We start from the raw sequence: 17699 nt of genomic DNA on the forward strand, positions 1-17699 counted from the left end.
GGCCTTCTGTCCGGGCATTCTGGTGTTCAAGATGGTGACTCACACCCTCCACCCCACTCGGTAAGGGCTGGCCTTTACCCTACAGGAGGACACGGTGGGCCACCCAGGCAGTCTCCACAGACCCCTCCATCCTGCTTGCGGGCCCTGCAGCCTTTGGGGCCAGATGAGGCCCCCCCAGCATCCTTGGGATGAGATCTGCCCCAGGTCCAGGGGCTGGGAACTCGCTCAGGGATAGGGAGGCAGTTACCGGATGAGCATCCGCTTCAGCAACTTCTGGTCCCCCTCTGAGTAGCCGGGCCAGTCCTTCTGTACATCCTTGTACACACAGTCCTTCAGCGTGCACGTGCCATCCTTGGCATTCACGTTGGCTACCTGCAAGACAGAGCTGGTGTCACCTTGTGTGATGCCCGAGAGAGACAGATGTTCCTGAAAGCATCTGCGAGGGGGCAGGGAGAGGCGGAGACAGACGTGAAAGGGGAAAGAGGACAGCACACTCCCTCCCCGAGCCAACACCTCACCCCACAGCTCCCCTGCGTGCCAGCGCAGCAACCCTCGGGGTGCAGAAGGGTCAGGGCAGCAGGTCCATATATACACGTCTTACAGCTGCTGGAGGCTAGGTTGGCTCCAAAAAGGGGAGGCTGCCATCTATACTCCCAAGACTCCATCACCAGCCCATCCCCCTGCTATGGACTGAACCATTTTTGTCCTCCCAAAGTCCACGTTAAATCTTAACCCCCTTAATCTAAGGTGATGGTATTCGGAGGTGGGGCCTTTGGGAGGTGATTACGTCATGAGGGTGGAGCCCTCATGATGGGGTTAGTGTCTTTATAAAGGAGAACCCAGAGAGCTCCTTCACCCCTTCCCCCCTGTGATGACAGTAAGACGGCAGCTGTCTATAAACCAGGGCACATGCCCTCACCAGACACCCAATCTGCCAGCGCCTTGATCTTGGACTTCCCAGACTCCAAAGCTGTGAGAAGTAAACGTCTGTGGTGTATAAGCCATCCAGTCTATGGTATTCTGTTACAGCAGCCCGATGGACTAACATACCCGCTCTCGGATTCAGACCTCCTGTGGCAGAGTCGGCCGAGACTGGGGTGCTGGGTGAGTGGTGCCTCCAGGGACCATGCTGAGCCCACCTTCCCTGCAACCAGCCAGCCCTGCTGCTGCTGGTTAACAAAAGCTGAGCTTGTTTCCAAGACTCTTTGCGAAGATGGATTTAAAACGTTTGCCGTAAGATGTTTGACGGAATTCAGGCCCCTGACCTGAAGCGGGCACTTCCCTGAGTGTCTCGCTTGGGCACCATGGTCTCCAGAACACGCGTGTGTAGCCGTGTGGCTGGCGCGCTGTTTTTCGCTATCACTGAGACTACAAGTTCTCCACATCACAGCAGTTTTCACAAGGAGTATTTTTAATGGTTGAGTAATATTCCACCAAGTGGCTACACTGTGATGTACTCAAACGTTTCTCCTTTGTTGGATGCTGACGCCGTTTCCAGTTTCTCTGTAGCATAAACAGACGTCACTTGTGCAGGTTTTTCCATGCTGGTGATGGTTTTCTTCAGCCAGCTTCCCGGAAGTGGGATTAGTGGGTCAAAGGCTCTGAACATTTTTATGGTTCTTGATACGTTTTGCTAAAATGCTCTCCAGAAGAGCCACCCACCCGTCAACACTCCCACCAGGAAGATGGAATGCCTTAAATCTTTTCTGTTTTCACAGAAGGAATAGAGAAGGCGCCTTTGAGCAGTGTGGTTTTGTTAGTGCTGTTCATCAGAGTCCCTGGTCACTTGCGGGGGCTGGAAATGAGCATCCTGGGTGAGGCACAGCCCCCGACACCTTCCCATCCCCAAGCTGGCGGGGGTCCTCCTGCCCCCCACACCGCTGCGGAGAACAAGTTGGGTAGTAAACACAGAAGCACAAGGCAGCTGGGGCAGTTTAGGAGAAATCAGAGCGGGCGCGAGGAGGATGCTCTACCCCAAGACACTGGCTGGGCCACCCCCTAGGAGCTGCCAAACCCAAGTCCACTGGAGAAGCTGGAGCCCAGTACGGTGCCTCTCTGGTCCCAGGAAAGGACCAGGAGCAATGAGAATGTCACAGGGGTTAAAAATGGAGCAGTGCCCCAGGCAGACCTAAGTCAGAACCACCAGACCCCTCTCTCTCCAGAGAACTGAGCCTGGCATCCCTGCCGCATCTGAGGGCTGCTCAGTGGGTAAATCTCAGGTGTAATCAAGTGCTCGGTCAGCTAAGGGTCACATTCTGCACTGTGCTTTTTTATTCTGGGCACAAACAGAACAAGATTAGAGAGCGGGAGCAAGGGCATTTCTAAGAACGCTATACCAGGGGCCGAGGGCCTGGCTGGATGGCAATGCAAGCTACGGGCACAGCCAGGGGTGGGCGTGGCTGCCGCACTTGTCTCCAGTCTTGGCTCATGTCTGATGCCTCTGTCCAGCTCCCTTCAGCCCTGCTGTGGTCACCCCGTGCTGCAGGAGGCAGCTCTGGGTGGCCCCCAGCCCAGGGAAAGGGCCTCCCACATACTTCCCCCCATTTCCCAGGGGTAAGGCCAGCACGCAACTTTCCAAGGAAACGAGCGCCCTGGGAATGTTGTTCCTGGTTCTAGAGCTTTCTGGGTGCTTTGGCAAGCCCCTTTGCCAAAGAAAACTTCTGGGCTCCAGAGCCATGCATCTATCTTCTAATAGGCCCCGAGCCAACTCCTAAGCTTGCAGGGAGAAACAGTACTGCTCAGTCCTTGCCAGCATGACCTCCACGTGGGGGACAGCGGCTCAGGAGGCCAAATCCGCACAAAAGCACCCAGTGAGTGGACATGGGCGCTCCTGACAGTAACGTGAGTCTCTGGTGAGCACCTCAGCCCTCAGGACACAAGAGGATTCTCCTCGGGTGAAGGATGGGGGAGGCACCCTTCACCTGCTCTGTGGATGGGGCCCAGCCCCTGCCCAGGCCTGCATCTGCACCTCGGAATGCAGGGGAATGTCACAGAGGCCTCTCTTCCCTCTTCACCCGTTCCCTTTGCCCTGAACTCTCGGGGGGTAATGGGTAACACAGGGACCCCAGCCAGAGCACGGGGAGATGAGAGCCATGCCGACATCCTCCCAACAAACGTGCTGTGTGGTCACAGCAGCCTTGGACTGCACTGGGGATGGGGAAGGGAAGTGCCCAGAGGCCTGCTGAAGAACTCGGTAAATCTGAAACTCATCCTCAGACATAGCTACTGATGGTCACGGCGCGTACTTTCTGCTATAGGAGGCACCATCCAAGTGCCCAGAGTATCTGAGGCAGGGCCACGCCTCCTCCTCAGGATGCTGGCGTGACTGCTGCTGGCTGTGCCATCCTCACAGCGCTCTGAGGTGGCCCATCCCCACTTCATGGCAAAGTGGTATCCACATGGCCCAGCTGATGTGGTGAAGCCGGAGTGAGCCACTCACCTTCTCAGGGGTCCTCAAGTTGCCTCCTCTAGGGTAAGGCCTCAGGAAGGTGCTGGGGCCACCGCCCTTGCTCCAAAGCCCCGGTTGCTTAACAGCAGGCTCCACCTGCTGGCACCACGCTCCTGCCCGCTTAGCTCTTGACCCCAAGAGAGGTGCTGTGGTCATGCCCCAGCTGCAGATGGAAGCCTGAGGGTCCAGACATGAAGCCCCTTGCCTGGAGCCACAACTGATGAGCAATAAGGAGGCCCTTGCTGTCTGACTGTGAAGCCCGAGCCCTTGCTAACTCATGTTTGCGGGTTCCTCAGACTTCGTTCAATTCTAAAAACCTTGTGCGACTGAAGTCTTGGATCCCCTGTGCTACGCGCACTGCCTGTGTGTCCACAGCTGGTAAGGAGGAGGGCCCTGGACAGTGAGTGCCACATGCGCAGCCCAGGCCAGTCCAGGGCAAGCACGCACCTGCTGGAGGAGGCCGTCCAGCGCGTCCTTGTCCGCCTGGGCCAGGCCGTCCTTCTGCAGCCTCAGCAGCAGCTCGGCCTTCCGGTAGGGCCTCAGCGCCAGGAGGTGCAGCACCCGGTCACGGAAGGGCCGCTGAGACACCCCGCTGCCCCCGCTAACGCTGCCAGCGCTGGTTTTCTTGATGGCGCTTGCCAGGTTGATGGGGGTCGCCCGCTTCCGGGAGGGCACAGCATCCACTGCCCCCGGGGCCGGTTTCCGAAACTGAACCTTTCTGCCTGCAATAAGAGCCAGGCATTAGGGACTGGAAGGGGTGAGGGAGTGGCCACCGTGTCCCACTGCCTGGGGCCGACGCCAAGTTCCTGAGCGAGCTCGTGGGCACCCGTGGATGGCCGATGGCCGACAGCCCCAAGCTCTCACTAAGCCCAACAGAAGGCAATTCAAGCCTCGTCCAGCCCCACCTGCTCAGTGGGGCCCTTGGGCGGCCCAGACTGCCACCTGCTGACCACAAACAGCTCAGTGGGCACTTGCAGGGCCCCACAGTCTCAGAAGCGGGAGCTACAGGAAAGAGAAGCGGGCTTAGAGCCTTAACTGACTTCATCATGGGCAGCCTACATCCTGGGGACCCAAAACACCTGACCCATATGGGGAGAGGGGGCTGATGTTAACAAGGGAGTCCCATAACTGCCAGAGGCAGGCACCCAGAGACTGAACTCCACAGCACTATGCTGGTCCCACAGGATCCGTCATTCTTTTTTATGAAAAAGGAGAAGGAAAATAAAGGCATCAGGGCCACTTGGGCAGCTGCTCTAGAGACCCCAGGGTGTGAGCAGCTCCCCAGCTGTGGCCCTGGCAAGTGCTCCTTGAGCAGACCTGGCTGTGCTTGGAGGCCCGGGGCAGCAGGCCGATCCCCCACCCTCTTGCTGCAAACAGAGACGTACAAGGGGATCCTCCATGGAGCCTCCAGCACTGCTCTCGAGGGAGGGTGCTTCCACTCCTAAGTCATTAACTCCACCTTGGACGGCGCTCCCGCCACTGCAGGAACGAGGACTGCTGAGCAAAGTCAGCGCACACCTTGAATCCTTGGGCCAGAAACCTCTCCACGACGACTTCCTTTTGCATGTATCCCTCAAATCTGATTTGTCAAATGAACACAGGGAAGAAGTGCTTTTAGAATCCTCAGGGCCAGACTTCGTCCCCAGAGGACCCATCTGACGGGCCGACGTGGGCTGGGGGGAGAGGCCTGACACACCCAGGATGTGCACGTCGGTGGCTTAAGAGGCCAGGACACGAGCGTTTCCACCAGAACGTAAACTACTGCAAAAACCTTCATTGTACCCGAAATGGCACCGTAACACGAATTTTGGACCAAGTTTTTGACTGAAAGACCCACCCAAAATGTATTCAAATGTGTACAAATGTCCACATTTGCATCTTGAAGCAAAAGCAGGCTCTGAAGCCCTTTTAGATTCTGGCTGGCACCTCTTGGGCAGCTTACTGCCCAGGGCTCAGGCTCCCTGGTCACTTACAGCCACATCCACTGGGGCCCAGCGCTGACAGGCAGGACAGATTCCTGCACCGTCTGGGGTTTCATTCAGAGCCAACCCCACTGCCAAGCAAGGAAAATCGCATGCTCTTTGGAGCAATGTGAAACGCTCTTGCTTTTCCTTAAAGAGGAAAAAAACCCCAAAAGCCATCAAGTTCTCCCCTGCTGTAAGCCGTTTCACACCTCTCTCAGGGCTTTCTTGCCTGGCAATGCATTCCAATGACTCCTTAACTCCATCTGCATCCAGGAGGCGGGAAGACTACAGCAAGATGACGGGGCTTTCTAAATGGATAAATAGATAGTACTCTTCTCCCTATACTTTTAATGTTGTCAGTGTCTCGACTTCACTGAAATTGTTTCCAAGCAGATGCTGAGGGGCCAGAGCCTTCCCAGTGAACAGGGATCAATGCATTTCCTTCCTGGTCTCCACCTTATGGCCCCTCGCTGGCCCCCCAACACAGCAGCAGGCTGCCCGCCACAGGGTGCATCTCGTCATCTGCACCTTGCCCCGGCCACGTCGGTCTTGGGAAGGAGACATCTGGGCAGGTGAGGGCAGGGGTGGCAGCTGGAGGACAGACCGAAGCTCTAGCTTCATGTAGGGTGAGTCTCCATGATGGGCAGAGGTCCCTAAGGCTACAGCCTGGGAGAGGAGCCCTGAGATTCAGAATGCCTGGAATTCTCGGGTCCCTTAGTCCATCTTGGGTTCAGAAGGCAGCAGATGCCACCCAGGAAGGACCTTCTGTCCTGACCCAACACTGACCCAGCTCATCCTACCTCTGTCAACCCGTCACTCCCGCTCCTGGTCTGGATGGGCCCTGAGTCTCTCCTGCTCCCCCGACAGCTGCCCAGCAGGTGCAAGGCCCCCACAGGTGGAGCCCCAGGCCCCTGATCCTCACCCAGGTAACGGCCTCCGGGCTTGATGACGATGGCGCCTCGACTCCGCGTCTCCTCCTCAGCCTGTGCCAGGCTCTGCCGCGCTTTCTGGTAGGAGTCGTCGGTGGCACACACTGTGATTTTGTCCTGGATGCTGCCCAGGCAGTCCAGGTGGACATCCCCGTGGCTGCAAGACAAGGGGCCAGAAGCTGGGATGAGCACCTGGGATGACCAGGAGAGATGGTCACCACCCCCATGTCCAAGAAATGGGGCTTGGTGCTGACTTGGGCAACACGGTTTCTTCAAGGCACACCTTGACCCGAAAGAAACAAGGGAACCCAGGTCCCTGGGCCACAGGTGGCACACCAGGACCTAGACCTGTGCCCTGAACACACTGTAAGGAGCCAGGGTAGCTCACTTGAGAAGGGGAAGAAGGGGTGCTGGGGCTGGAGGTGGTGGGTAAACATCTGCACAGCAGGCTGGGGCAGGGGACGCCACAGTGGAAGTCGGGGGAGGCGGGTCTGCCCACTGGGAGACCTGGGGCAGCCTGGGCAAGGCTCACCTGGAGACGTACTGCTGGATGCAGTCAAAGCTGCCCTGGGGGCTGTCACGGCCGATGTTGGAGAGGTAGAAGGAGAACGTCCGCGGCTCCGTGGGGCAGTCAGGCTGGGGGATGGAGATGTGCTGCGTGGAGAGGGGGGGACATCACCGGTAGGTCCACAGCACAGAAGGGACCACAGGATGGGCCAGCACAGGACCCAGGCCCATCCCTGAAGCATGCCCCTTACAGTGGGAATGTGCAACCACATTCCTTTGAAACGCACCTTTGTTTTCCCGACAGTGACAGGACCAGCGTGTCACCATGGACAGGCTGCTGGTGGGTCCTGGGTTCTCATGCAGTGGCAGGGGGGTGGGGTCCTGTGTCTGGTTTCTAAGCAGCAATGGCAACTCAGTCTGAGGAGCACAGAGCACTCAGCACACAACCAGAGGCAGGGACCCCACCCCAAGCTGGGCCATGACTCAGTTTCCCCACCAAACAGGGCTGATCTGCTTCAGGACAACCGTAAAGATGAGATGAGACAAGATGGGTGGGCGTCAGCAGCGGGCAGGGCATGCTGAGAGGTCGAGATACCCTGACCCGCACTCCTACTTAGCAACGCCCTCTCCACCTCCTCCAGGCCAAACACTGATGACTCCACCTGGGTGTCCGTGAATAAGGCAGGCACGGGCCCCGAGGGGCTCACAGAGGGGCAGCACTTGCCCCCAATCAACCATGACAGGGGATGCGTGTGCCATGGTTTATGTAACCCCAACTTCAGAGAGCACCACTGTAGCCTAGCGAGGCAAAGCCACAGCCGCCAGAGGGAAGAGACAGACGACCTGGCTGACAGACAGACAGACAGCACTAGTCCTGGCCAAAGTGCAGGGTTCAGCATAGGCAGGACATCCAGAGGCCACTTTATTCCAGGCCGACCCTCTGGCCCCCTGCCCACACTGGGTGAAGGCCAGCAGCTGCTGAAAAACACAGACAGGAAAACCTGACATTCCGGCTGCCAGCCCCTGGGCAGGCAGTGGAAGGGCCTCCAGAACCCTGTCACCAGAGGTGACCAGCCTTAAAGTAATCCCTGGGCTTGAGCACAGGAGCTCATCACAGCTAGGCAGACACACAAGGTGGGGTCACAGGTGGTCAACAAGAAGGGGCAGCACTGGGGGTTAGGGGGCAGCAGGCCTCGTTCCTGGGCTGTCGCACCAGCCCAGCAGGCCAGGGCGAGCACGTCTCCTCTTTGGTTGTGTGAGGACGCTAACACGCCTCATCAGCACTGGACAGAATGCGGCTCAGGGCTGAATCCCCCCTGCCCTGTGCGCAGCTGTCACGTGTGACTGCAGGCAGCTCAGCCTGTCTGAGCCTTGTCCGTGAGAGCAAGGACACGGCAGCTTGGGCCACAGGGAGGGATGCGGCTCCCCTGCCCCAGCCCTCAGGGTGGTGTGTAGACCCATGAGGGAAGCTGGGAGGTCACACAACCCAGGGCTGGCTCAAAATGCTGCAGGAAGCCCTCAATGCACAGCCAGTCCCTGCTCCAAAGAGAGGCCCCCGCCGTGCACATTGAGAGCCAAGGCGTCACAGAGTGGCTCCCAGGCACAGCCGCTCAGGGCAGGAAGGGCCTGGCCTGGGGGAGAGGGACAGTCTGCACCAGCCGTCCAAGGACTGCAAATGACCTTGGGCCAATGATCATCCCTGTCCCCCACGTCCCCGCCCCAGGATGAATGCTGCCCAGGAGAAAGGCTGCCCCGTTGGCCCAGCTCCACCCAGCCACCCAGCTGGGGTCTGTCCAGCACTCTCTCCTGGCCCTCCAGCATGATCCTGTCAATGCAGTTCGGGGGCAGGGCCCCCCCCCCCAGGACACACACCCAGTGGCAGGTGAGGCCAAAGTCCATGGAGGAGACCAGCAGGGTGGCAATGCCAGGTCGGTCCTGGCCAGCCACGCAGGCCCTCATCTCAACACAGACACCTGTTTCTTTATGAGGGTCAAAAAGAGATGGAGCAGCTCACACTCAGCATCTATAAAAAATTCAAACCCAGACTGCCTGCTATCACTCACCTCGGGCAGGAAAACACACATGTATACACACACACACACACACACACACACACACACACACACACACACGCTCCAGTGCGTGTGCAGCATCTCGTCCAGCACTAGTAGCCACCCTGTGTTGTCTGCTCGTTCCTTTGCAGATGTGACTTTTGTTCTCCATTATAGAAGTAACTGAAAACCCAGCACTCAGATGCTTCTGAGGGTCACTGTGGGAGATGCACCCGCAGCCAGGTACACACTGATGCAGTCGCCCAAAATGCGGCAGGAAGACTGTACACCACAAAGTCAGAAAAATCAAAAGGCACTTCCGATGGAGCCTGAACCCCAACACGGGTGGCTCTTCCTCCATCCTGACCTTGATCCTCTCCCCTCGCCACATCCCGGCTCTGGCAGAGACCAGGCCTCCCCAGGTGGCATTTTTCCATCTCAGTCTGCTCAAAGGGCAGTGGCTGCCATGACTGCCACAGTCCCCATCAGGCTATCGCCCCTACGAGGAAAGGAGAGGGTACGTACAGCATGAGCCTTGATGCAACCGTGCTTCTCTCTGGGCAGGGGTGTGGTGGAACCTTCACTGTGATCCTTTTACCCTGTGAGAACCCTTTCCACATGGGTATGTATGGCCACTTCCAAAATCCTGGAGGCGGGGGCACAGCACAGAGCCCAGAGGAGGGTCTGTGCAGCTACTGGGGCTGCAGGACGGTGGGAAGAGGAGCTTGCTTGGAGCCTGGCACTGGAGGCTCTTGAAGCCCCAGGCCCTTCCCAGCTCTGTGGCACCACCCCCTATGGAATCCTCTGGTTAACAGGCTGTTTTGCTGCTGGTTAACGATGCTGGTTAATGGCTACCAGTCGCTGGAAACCAGCAGGGAAACCAGCCAGCTGGGCACGAATGGCTCAGGAATGCGCGGCTTTCTCTGTGACAGCGGAGAGCTCGACACATTTTCCGAAACTTGGGCCCCGCTTAGCAGTACGTGTGCCTTCTGGACCAGGTCTCAGCTGCCACGTGGCCCTCAGCTGGCCCGAGCATGGCAGGTTTGGGTGCATCTGATGTTAGCCCCAACTCCTGGTTATGGGGAGGCAGAGGGAGTTGTCATGTGTCTGTGTGCACAGACGAACAGATGGACCTGGAGCAACAAACAGCCTTGTCCCATCCCAAATGGTCCTGGGCACCTGAGGGACTGACATCCGCCTCTGAGGCCTAAGGCCCAAGAGGGGGTGTTGGTTCCACTGCGAGTAGGTCGAGTTCCTGCCAGAGCCCTTAAATCAACCCCCTTTGAAATCTGTCCCAAGTCAGGCCGGCAGCCCTCCCCCAGACCTGCCGGGCCTGGTCTGTCCGCGGTGCAGGTGGGAGCTTCGACGAGACAAATCAGGTCCCGAGCTGGGTGGGGGATAAATGGTGGGGAGCACTTGGTATTCCAGTCAGGTAAAAACAAGACAAAACAGGCACACACAGGAACCAAACTGATGAGCCAGGCTCTCTCCAGCCAGAGGGGTTTTCAGAGAACGTTTGTTTTCATTATCTTTCTTTTCCAGGGAACCCTCAGAATAAAACATATTTTGGGTAAAGAGTTACTACTGCGCAGCTAAATACAACTGCTAAGAGTTGTAGTGGCCTCTTCCGCCCACTGGGAGGCTAGCTTCCTCAACCCCAGACCCAGGGCGCTTTCTAAGCACCTATTTCCTTCTGGAGAGCCGCTCCCGCACACTGTGGGCCCTGGGAAGCGGGAGTGCACAACGCCCGCCCACCTGCCCGCCCCTTCCCGGGCTTTCCAAGTTATCCCCGTGACACAGCAACAAGCACCCCTGTGGCTCAATCTTGCGCACATCCCTAATGATTCCCGCAGAGTTGGCTCCTAGATCACAGAGACACCAGTCAAAGGCCCTTGACAAGTGCCACCAAACCTCATTCTGTAAACTGCCGTTTGGGTTCCTGCTGCAGCACATGCAAATGCCTTCAACAGCCCTGGATGCCAACCCTACTTCCCTTTCTTTCTTTTTTCATCAACTGAAGAGTGCTGGGCTGCAGCCGGCCAAGTGGGGTTTTCTTTTCCCCTCTGCAGCCTGACGCTTCACCAGCTGTCAGGGGCTGACAACTTAGAAGTGACCCCTGATGGCAGAGGGGCCCAGGTCAGCCAGCTCAGTGTCTGTGAGAGGGCAGAGAACACACATGTACACAGCAAATGAAACAAAGGTGAGCATTTTGCTCTGAAGACGATGCCCTAGATGCCCTAGATCATGGATGTGCTACAGGTGGGGCCAGGCTCTCCGGGGAACCTGGCAATGCCATACAGTTGCCCCAAGGAACCAGCCAACACCGGGGCCCAGCCGCACAGCACCCAGCCCTTGCGGCGCTCACAGCACAGGCGGGGAGGTGGCTGGACTGGATGTGACTCCCAACCCAGGAGCTGAGTGACACCGAGACCCTACGCCAGCTGTACTGCATTCACATCAGGTGGGGATTAGCACCAGGAACTGAGTGAGCGGGTTCTGGAATGCAGGGAGGACTCTGGTTCTCCTAAGGCCAAGTTAACCTGCATACAACCCTTGAGGTGGGTGGCCCATCTCCTGGGCAGGGAGGCCAAGGGACAGAGGGAGAAGATCTGGCCAAGGTCCCTGAGCTAAGGAGCAAATAGGGTCTCAATCTTCAGTCTGCCAGCTTCATGGGCCTCTGGGAAGTGGGCCCTGTCGGCCTACGCGGGGTCCAGAACATCGAGTCAGCCCAAGCATCAGGAACGCTGAATGAGCCTGCCCAACTCCACCCGCCAGCCTCCTACTCTATTTCCAACCTCACAGGTGGAGTGTACGGAGCGACCAGGAGAAGTGGGAGGGGAGAGCGAGGCACCCTGCCTCCTCCCCTCCTCCGCTCTGGGTGACCATGCAGGTATGGCCTGGTCAGGACAGAGTCCGCCGTGTGCCTGGCACCAGGCCAGGCCTCTCACACCTGGCAGGGAGGAATGGTCACATTCCATCAATGCCCAGGAGGAGAAGGACAAGGTCCAGAGGTCATAAGGGGCAGACTTAGCACCTGATCCCTCACAGCAAGCTGGGAAAGCACCCACCTTGTCACACAGCCCCCTCCAGCCCTCACATGGTCTCAGACAGGGAATAGCCTCTTAGTGGAGACTCATGGCCTGGCTTGCCCCGAGCTGCAGCGCAGGGCCTCCACACCCTCAGAACCTTCTAGGAACTCCATTACACATGAGAATGCCCAGAAGGAAGGAAATGTGGGCAAAGCATAAGTCTAAGACTAAGATGTTGGGACCCCTAACTTGAATGGATGTGGCTCTTAGGTTTTGCACAGGAATTTGGGCGACACGGGGTACAACCCAGGAGAACCTCACAGCGCTTCTATGAGCAGCCACGTGGTGCCTTGCTGACTAGAAAGCATCGCTCACTGGATAAATGAACACCAATCCGTGCACTGGCTTCCTCATCTTCCCACGGCTGCTGAGGGCACAGAGTGGTCATGGGCCACAAGAGGGCGCCACTGGGCCAGTCTGGCAGCAAGCCCAGCATTGACCTCCAACCCCTGGGGAAATGTCTCAGGGAAGATAAAGTGGAGACTGCAAAAGGGTGACTGGCAGAAGACTGATGGGGCCAATGAAGGTGTGGAGGAAGCCCCAGAGGAGGCACGGGGAGGCGGGGGGGTGGGGGTGTCGGGGGGAGGGCCCTGGGGCCTTTAAGGGCCCCACCGACCTTGACTGGTCTTGGGGTGATGGTCAGTTCGTGTGTCCCCCTGGCCAGGCCACAGCCCCCAAAGACTCTATGAATGGTAATCTGGGTGTGCCGTGGAGGTACTCCGTAGATGCAGTGACACCCACGACCAGCGGACTTTAAGGAGATGACCCTCCATGCTCTGGGTGGGCCTCATCCAATCAGCTGAAGGCCTTAAGAAGGAAACTAAGGCCTCCCTGAGGAGGAAGAAGCTCACCTATGAACCCCAGTGCCAGCTCCTACCTGCCCCATGGAATTCAGACTCATCAGCCCCACTACCACATGAGTCAATGTCTTGCAATAAATCTCTTGGTATCAATGTATCTGCACATTCAGACACATATCTCCTCAAGGCTCCATCTCTCTGGAGCATGCTGGCTGGGGCAAAACCCACAGAACCCCTGGTTCTGTAAGAAGCCAGCAGGCTGTCAGGTGGAAACTGACTTAGACACATATGGCAACTCTTCAGATTTAAAAAAAAAAAAAGACTTGCAATGAAGACTAGAAGAAAAACTAAAGTGTTCTAAAGCACCTTTGGTAGGTGGACGATATGGGGGTCCTAAGACCTGGGGGGGTAAGGATTATAGACAACCCACCCTTTCTTCCATTCCCCAATTTTTCTGTAAGATGGTTATTTAGAATCAAATACCTTTCATGAAAAAATGGGAATGTTGAGTTTCTATAACCCCCCTGCCCAGTACCAAAAGCCAGACAAACACCCATGGTCCCAGGTCCACCAACAGAGACAAGCGTCCCACCCTGGGGGGGCACAGTTCCAGGCTTGCTTGGGCTCTGGGGCCATAGTTTTGAATCAGCACAGAGATCAAGTCAGATTGGCGGCTACAGGAAGGAAGTGGGAGAGACTGAAGAGCCACTGGACAGGAGAGCTGCCTTCAGACCACAGATGGCCTGTTGGTGTGGCCCCAGCCACAGGACCAGCCTGGAGGCAACCAGAGGCAGACCTTGACTCAGCATAGGGCCCAGCCTGGCACAAAAGTGGATGGGGCCAAAACACTGCTCCCAGCCGGCTGCTGTGCCCAGCAAGCCCTAACAGGGCAGGGAGCACACCAGTTCCACAATTCTAAATATGATTAAGACCAAAAAAAGACTCACCCCCTGACTTCCTTGAAATCGGATCGAAGGTCTCAGTGAAACAGAGTCCTGCAAAAAAGCAAGATGGAAAAATGTCAATAAAGAATCTGGAAATTCAAAGACTCACTTCCCAGTCATACAAGGAGCCAGATAAGGACAGTGTTTTCAGGAGGGGTGAAATAAAATCCACACATGTTGAAAATTACAGGAAAGGTTACTGGAGCAGGGTTTTGAAGGATCAATAGGAGTTCCTCAGATGGCACAGGGGCCAGGGCTGAAGGTACACATGAGAGGCAAGAGTGAAGATACAGGCAATGGGCAGCCCCCTTTCACCATTCGCCCAAAACCAACAACAGCCCAGGTCATCCTGCCTCAGAAACACCCCACTGGAAAGGAATCGGGGTGGGTGAGCACCACCAGCCAGGAGGCAGGCTGATGAGGTGACGCCCTGCCCCCCAACACCCTGGCAGGACAGAGCCCAACGCCTGCCCAGCTCCCACGTCACAGCTTCAGAGCAGCTTGTCACTGCACTTGGAGTGGCGGAATTTCCAAATGTCACAAGAAAAAATACACCAAAAAACTCAAAATAATTTAAGCTTTAGCTATTCAGAGATCAGCCTTCTGGTGGAATTTCAGAAAGAACACGGATCCAGATGGAGGGTCGCACCTCTTTTTCTCATCTATCTTGGGGCTCTCAGCACCCACCTTCTGTGAAGCAGACATCACCCGACAGGGTGGTGCTGGTTTGTCACCACAACCCCTTCCCTCTACCCCCAAACCCACAGGGCCCAAATTGGCCTCTGTGCCCATTGTCCTCCCCAGTTCCTCCACAGGGTGCCAAAGTCTTGGGCTCTCCCACCTCCATCAGAGCCCACCTGTCAGGTCTCCACCCTAGCGCCCCCTAGAGGGAGGGGAGGCTCTCCCACCTGGGCCCCCCCACGCCTCTCTCAGAGCGTCTGGAGTGGCTACCTGTCTGCTCCCCACTCAGAATGTCAGGCCCACCGCAAGCCCTGGGTGGGTAGAGGAGCTACATACACGTGGGGAGAACCAACCAATGGGCAGACTGGCATCTTGGTGCCCGTGACCCCGTCACCAAGTGGGCCAAGGGCTGTAGGCATGTGAGGGAGACAGGGCTCAGCCAGCTTGGACCCTGTGGGCCACACACTCACCCCACTTTGCTTACCAGGAGCCTCCCCTTTTGCCAAGGATCTCCAAGGACTCCGCCATTTGGAGCAGACCTGAGAGGTCACACGGAGCTCCAGCACTTACCTCCATGGGATCTGACCCCCCAGAAACCACCCCACACTTCTAAAGCACAACACTCCTCACCGCCAGGCTGGCAGATATGGGAGGTCCTCCAGCCCCTTGTGCTGCTCCAGCTCCTGCAGGCACAAGGGCCACCGTGCTGCTGAGACAAGGGCCAAGGTCCCTTCAAAGCAGGCTCAGGACCAGATGACCCGTCCCACAAACCACAACCAGACCACTGCCTGGGCTGCTGTTCAGAGTACTAGAGGAGCAGCACCGGTGGGGGCCCCGCCTAGCTGGGCCCCTGCAGATGCAACATTTAAGTGGCCTCTGCTTGGAAATGGGTTAAAGACAGAGATCAAAAAGAAGACCTGCAGGTGGCCAATAAGCACGGCAGAAGCCCTTACTCATCAGTGAGGAAGAGACGGCGCAGGCACCTACTGGGCTAGCTAAAAGAAAAAAGACAACACCCCAGAACCCTCGTCCTTTACTGGTGGGAACATACAAGGTGCTGTAGAAAAGTCTGGCAGTTTCTTAAAAGGCTAAACACAGAGTTACCACATGACCCAGCAATTCCATTCCTAGGGATATACCCAAGAGAAATGAAAATATATGTCTGCACAAAAAACATACATAGCAGAACACTCTTACTATTCAAAAAATAGCCAACAACCCAAATGTCCATCAGTTGGTGGACAGAGAAACAACAGAATACTACCCAGAAATAAAAAGAAACGAACTCCTGATGGACACAACGTGGACAAACCTCAAAGCCACCAGCTAAGTGAGAGTAGCCCAACATATAACACCACACGATGGATGATTCCATCTATATAAAGTTCCAGAAAAGGCAAAACTAAAGATCAGTGAGTGCCTGGAAGTGGGGAGTGGCTGCAGAAGGGCTGGGGGGAACTTCTTGGGTAGAACATTAACACTCACTGACTATACACCTAAAATGGGGAAGTTCTATGGGTTACAAATGATGCCTCCATAATGCTGTGACCTGCCCTAGGGCATACAGAGGGTCTTTCTCTGAAGACTCGTGTGGGCTTTGAGGAACACCACCTGAACATGGGGAGAGACTCCCATCTGTTAACCATTTTCAGTGCAAGAGTGATGTAAAGTGGGTGGAAGGGAAACAGCAGAACACACAAGCACACAGCAAAGACAGCGTCAAGGTAAAGCCACCCTGTCGGTCGTCATTACGGAGCTCTCTACTGACATCACCTGATCATGAAAGCTAGGAAGTCAGGGTGTTCTTGACCAGGGAACAGCAAGTGCAAAGCCCGGAGCAGAGACGTGGGACATCATGGTAGTAAAGAGCATGCAGGACTTGGTTCTCATGCCCCCAGGTCTCTCGGTTCAGATCTCCATGCAAGACTCAGCTCGGGGCTAACCATAGCACCATGTGTGTCTGTCATCCACACACAGCAAAGCCTCTGTGTTCCAGGGGCTTGGGGGACAGAGGCCATGACATCAGCAATGATGTGAGCCCGGATTTAGGTAGCGAAGGAGAGGAACTAAGAAGGGTGCACCTTCCCAGGAGAGACTCCATCAGGGCAGCCCCCCTGGTGCCTGGCTGACTCGATGGTGTGGTGGGCCATCCTCCCCCTGGATCACACGCTCCCTGTGGGCCATCTAGTGAAGCATTTAACTGGCCTAGTTGTCAAGCAAGTTATTTGGGAGACTCTTTTCTCACAAAGTCATTCAATCCCCAAGGGCACTGAGAATAAGACTTTATACTGTAGAGCAGTTAGCCAAGAGGTCTAAAATCCCAAGCTTCCTCCACTACGCCAGGAGGGCTGGCTTCAAGCGTGTGTCCCCATGCCGCCTGACTTTCATCATAGAACCAGGGTCCGGGCCACATGGGTTCTTGTGGTGTCTCCTCCCTCCAGTAGGAGGATCAGGCCAGGTCCTTCTCATCGACAACAGAGCAATTCACTCATACCACTGTGCACGCGTGCATGCATACGCACACGCGCGCACACACACACATGTAGGTGATGGGCCACCTGTCTATCGTTATTAGCAAAAAAGACACCAAGTCAAGACCTGTCTAAATTCCACCAGCCCCTGTGCCGGCAGAGGGGACAAGAGCCCCCATTTGGAAGACTTTGGAACAAAAAGAGGAGTCAATGACACTTGGTCAATGACTGAGGTGTATTTTTTTTTCTTCTTTTCCATTTTTTTGGGTCACGCTCCACGGCTTATGGGATCTTAGTTCCCTGACCAAAGATGGAACCCGCACCCTCGGCAGTGAAAGCAGAGAGTCCTAATCACTGGACCACCAGGGACTTCCCCTGAGGTACGTTCGTTTGTTTTATAAATTTACTTATTTATTTTATTTATTTATTTTTGGCTGCGTTGGATCTTTGTTGCTGTGCGCGGGCTTTCTCTAGTTGCGGCGAGCGGGGGCTACTCTTCGTTGTGGTGCACGGGCTTCTCATTGCAGTCGCTTCTCTTGTTGCAGAGCATGGGCTCCAGGCGTGCAGGCTTCAGTAGTGTGGCGCGCGGGCTCAATAGCTGTAGCTCACGGGCTCTAGAGCGCAGGATCAATAGCTGTGGCGCACGGGCTTAGTTGCTCCGTGGCTGTCTGTTTACTGACTGACTGACTGGCTGCACCTTGCAGCTTGTGGGATCTTAGTTCCCTGACCAGGGATTGACCCCGGGCCCTCAGCAGTGAAAGCACAGAGTTCAAACCGTTGGACCGCCAGGGAAGTCCCTCCCCTGAGGTGTATTC

The 17699-nt window shown here is 56.3% G+C and overlaps 1 protein-coding gene across 4 annotated transcripts in view; it reads right to left on the reverse strand.

The window, feature by feature from the left end:
- The window catches only part of ELL (elongation factor for RNA polymerase II), an 81416-nt gene that overhangs the window by 15576 nt on the left and 48141 nt on the right, over positions 1 to 17699 (reverse strand). For all 4 annotated transcript variants that reach the window (XM_067733259.1, XM_067733260.1, XM_067733262.1 and 1 more), the window contains 5 exons: positions 13736 to 13783; positions 6874 to 6995; positions 6335 to 6498; positions 3896 to 4170; positions 248 to 372 (listed from right to left, as the gene is read on the reverse strand). In XM_067733259.1, the coding sequence (XP_067589360.1) occupies positions 248 to 372; positions 3896 to 4170; positions 6335 to 6498; positions 6874 to 6995; positions 13736 to 13783 (734 nt within the window). The remainder of the gene's footprint in view (positions 1 to 247; positions 373 to 3895; positions 4171 to 6334; positions 6499 to 6873; positions 6996 to 13735; positions 13784 to 17699) is intronic.

Source organism: Pseudorca crassidens, chromosome 3 (genome assembly GCF_039906515.1).
Source record: "Pseudorca crassidens isolate mPseCra1 chromosome 3, mPseCra1.hap1, whole genome shotgun sequence".
Classification (NCBI taxonomy): Eukaryota; Metazoa; Chordata; class Mammalia; order Artiodactyla; family Delphinidae; genus Pseudorca; species Pseudorca crassidens.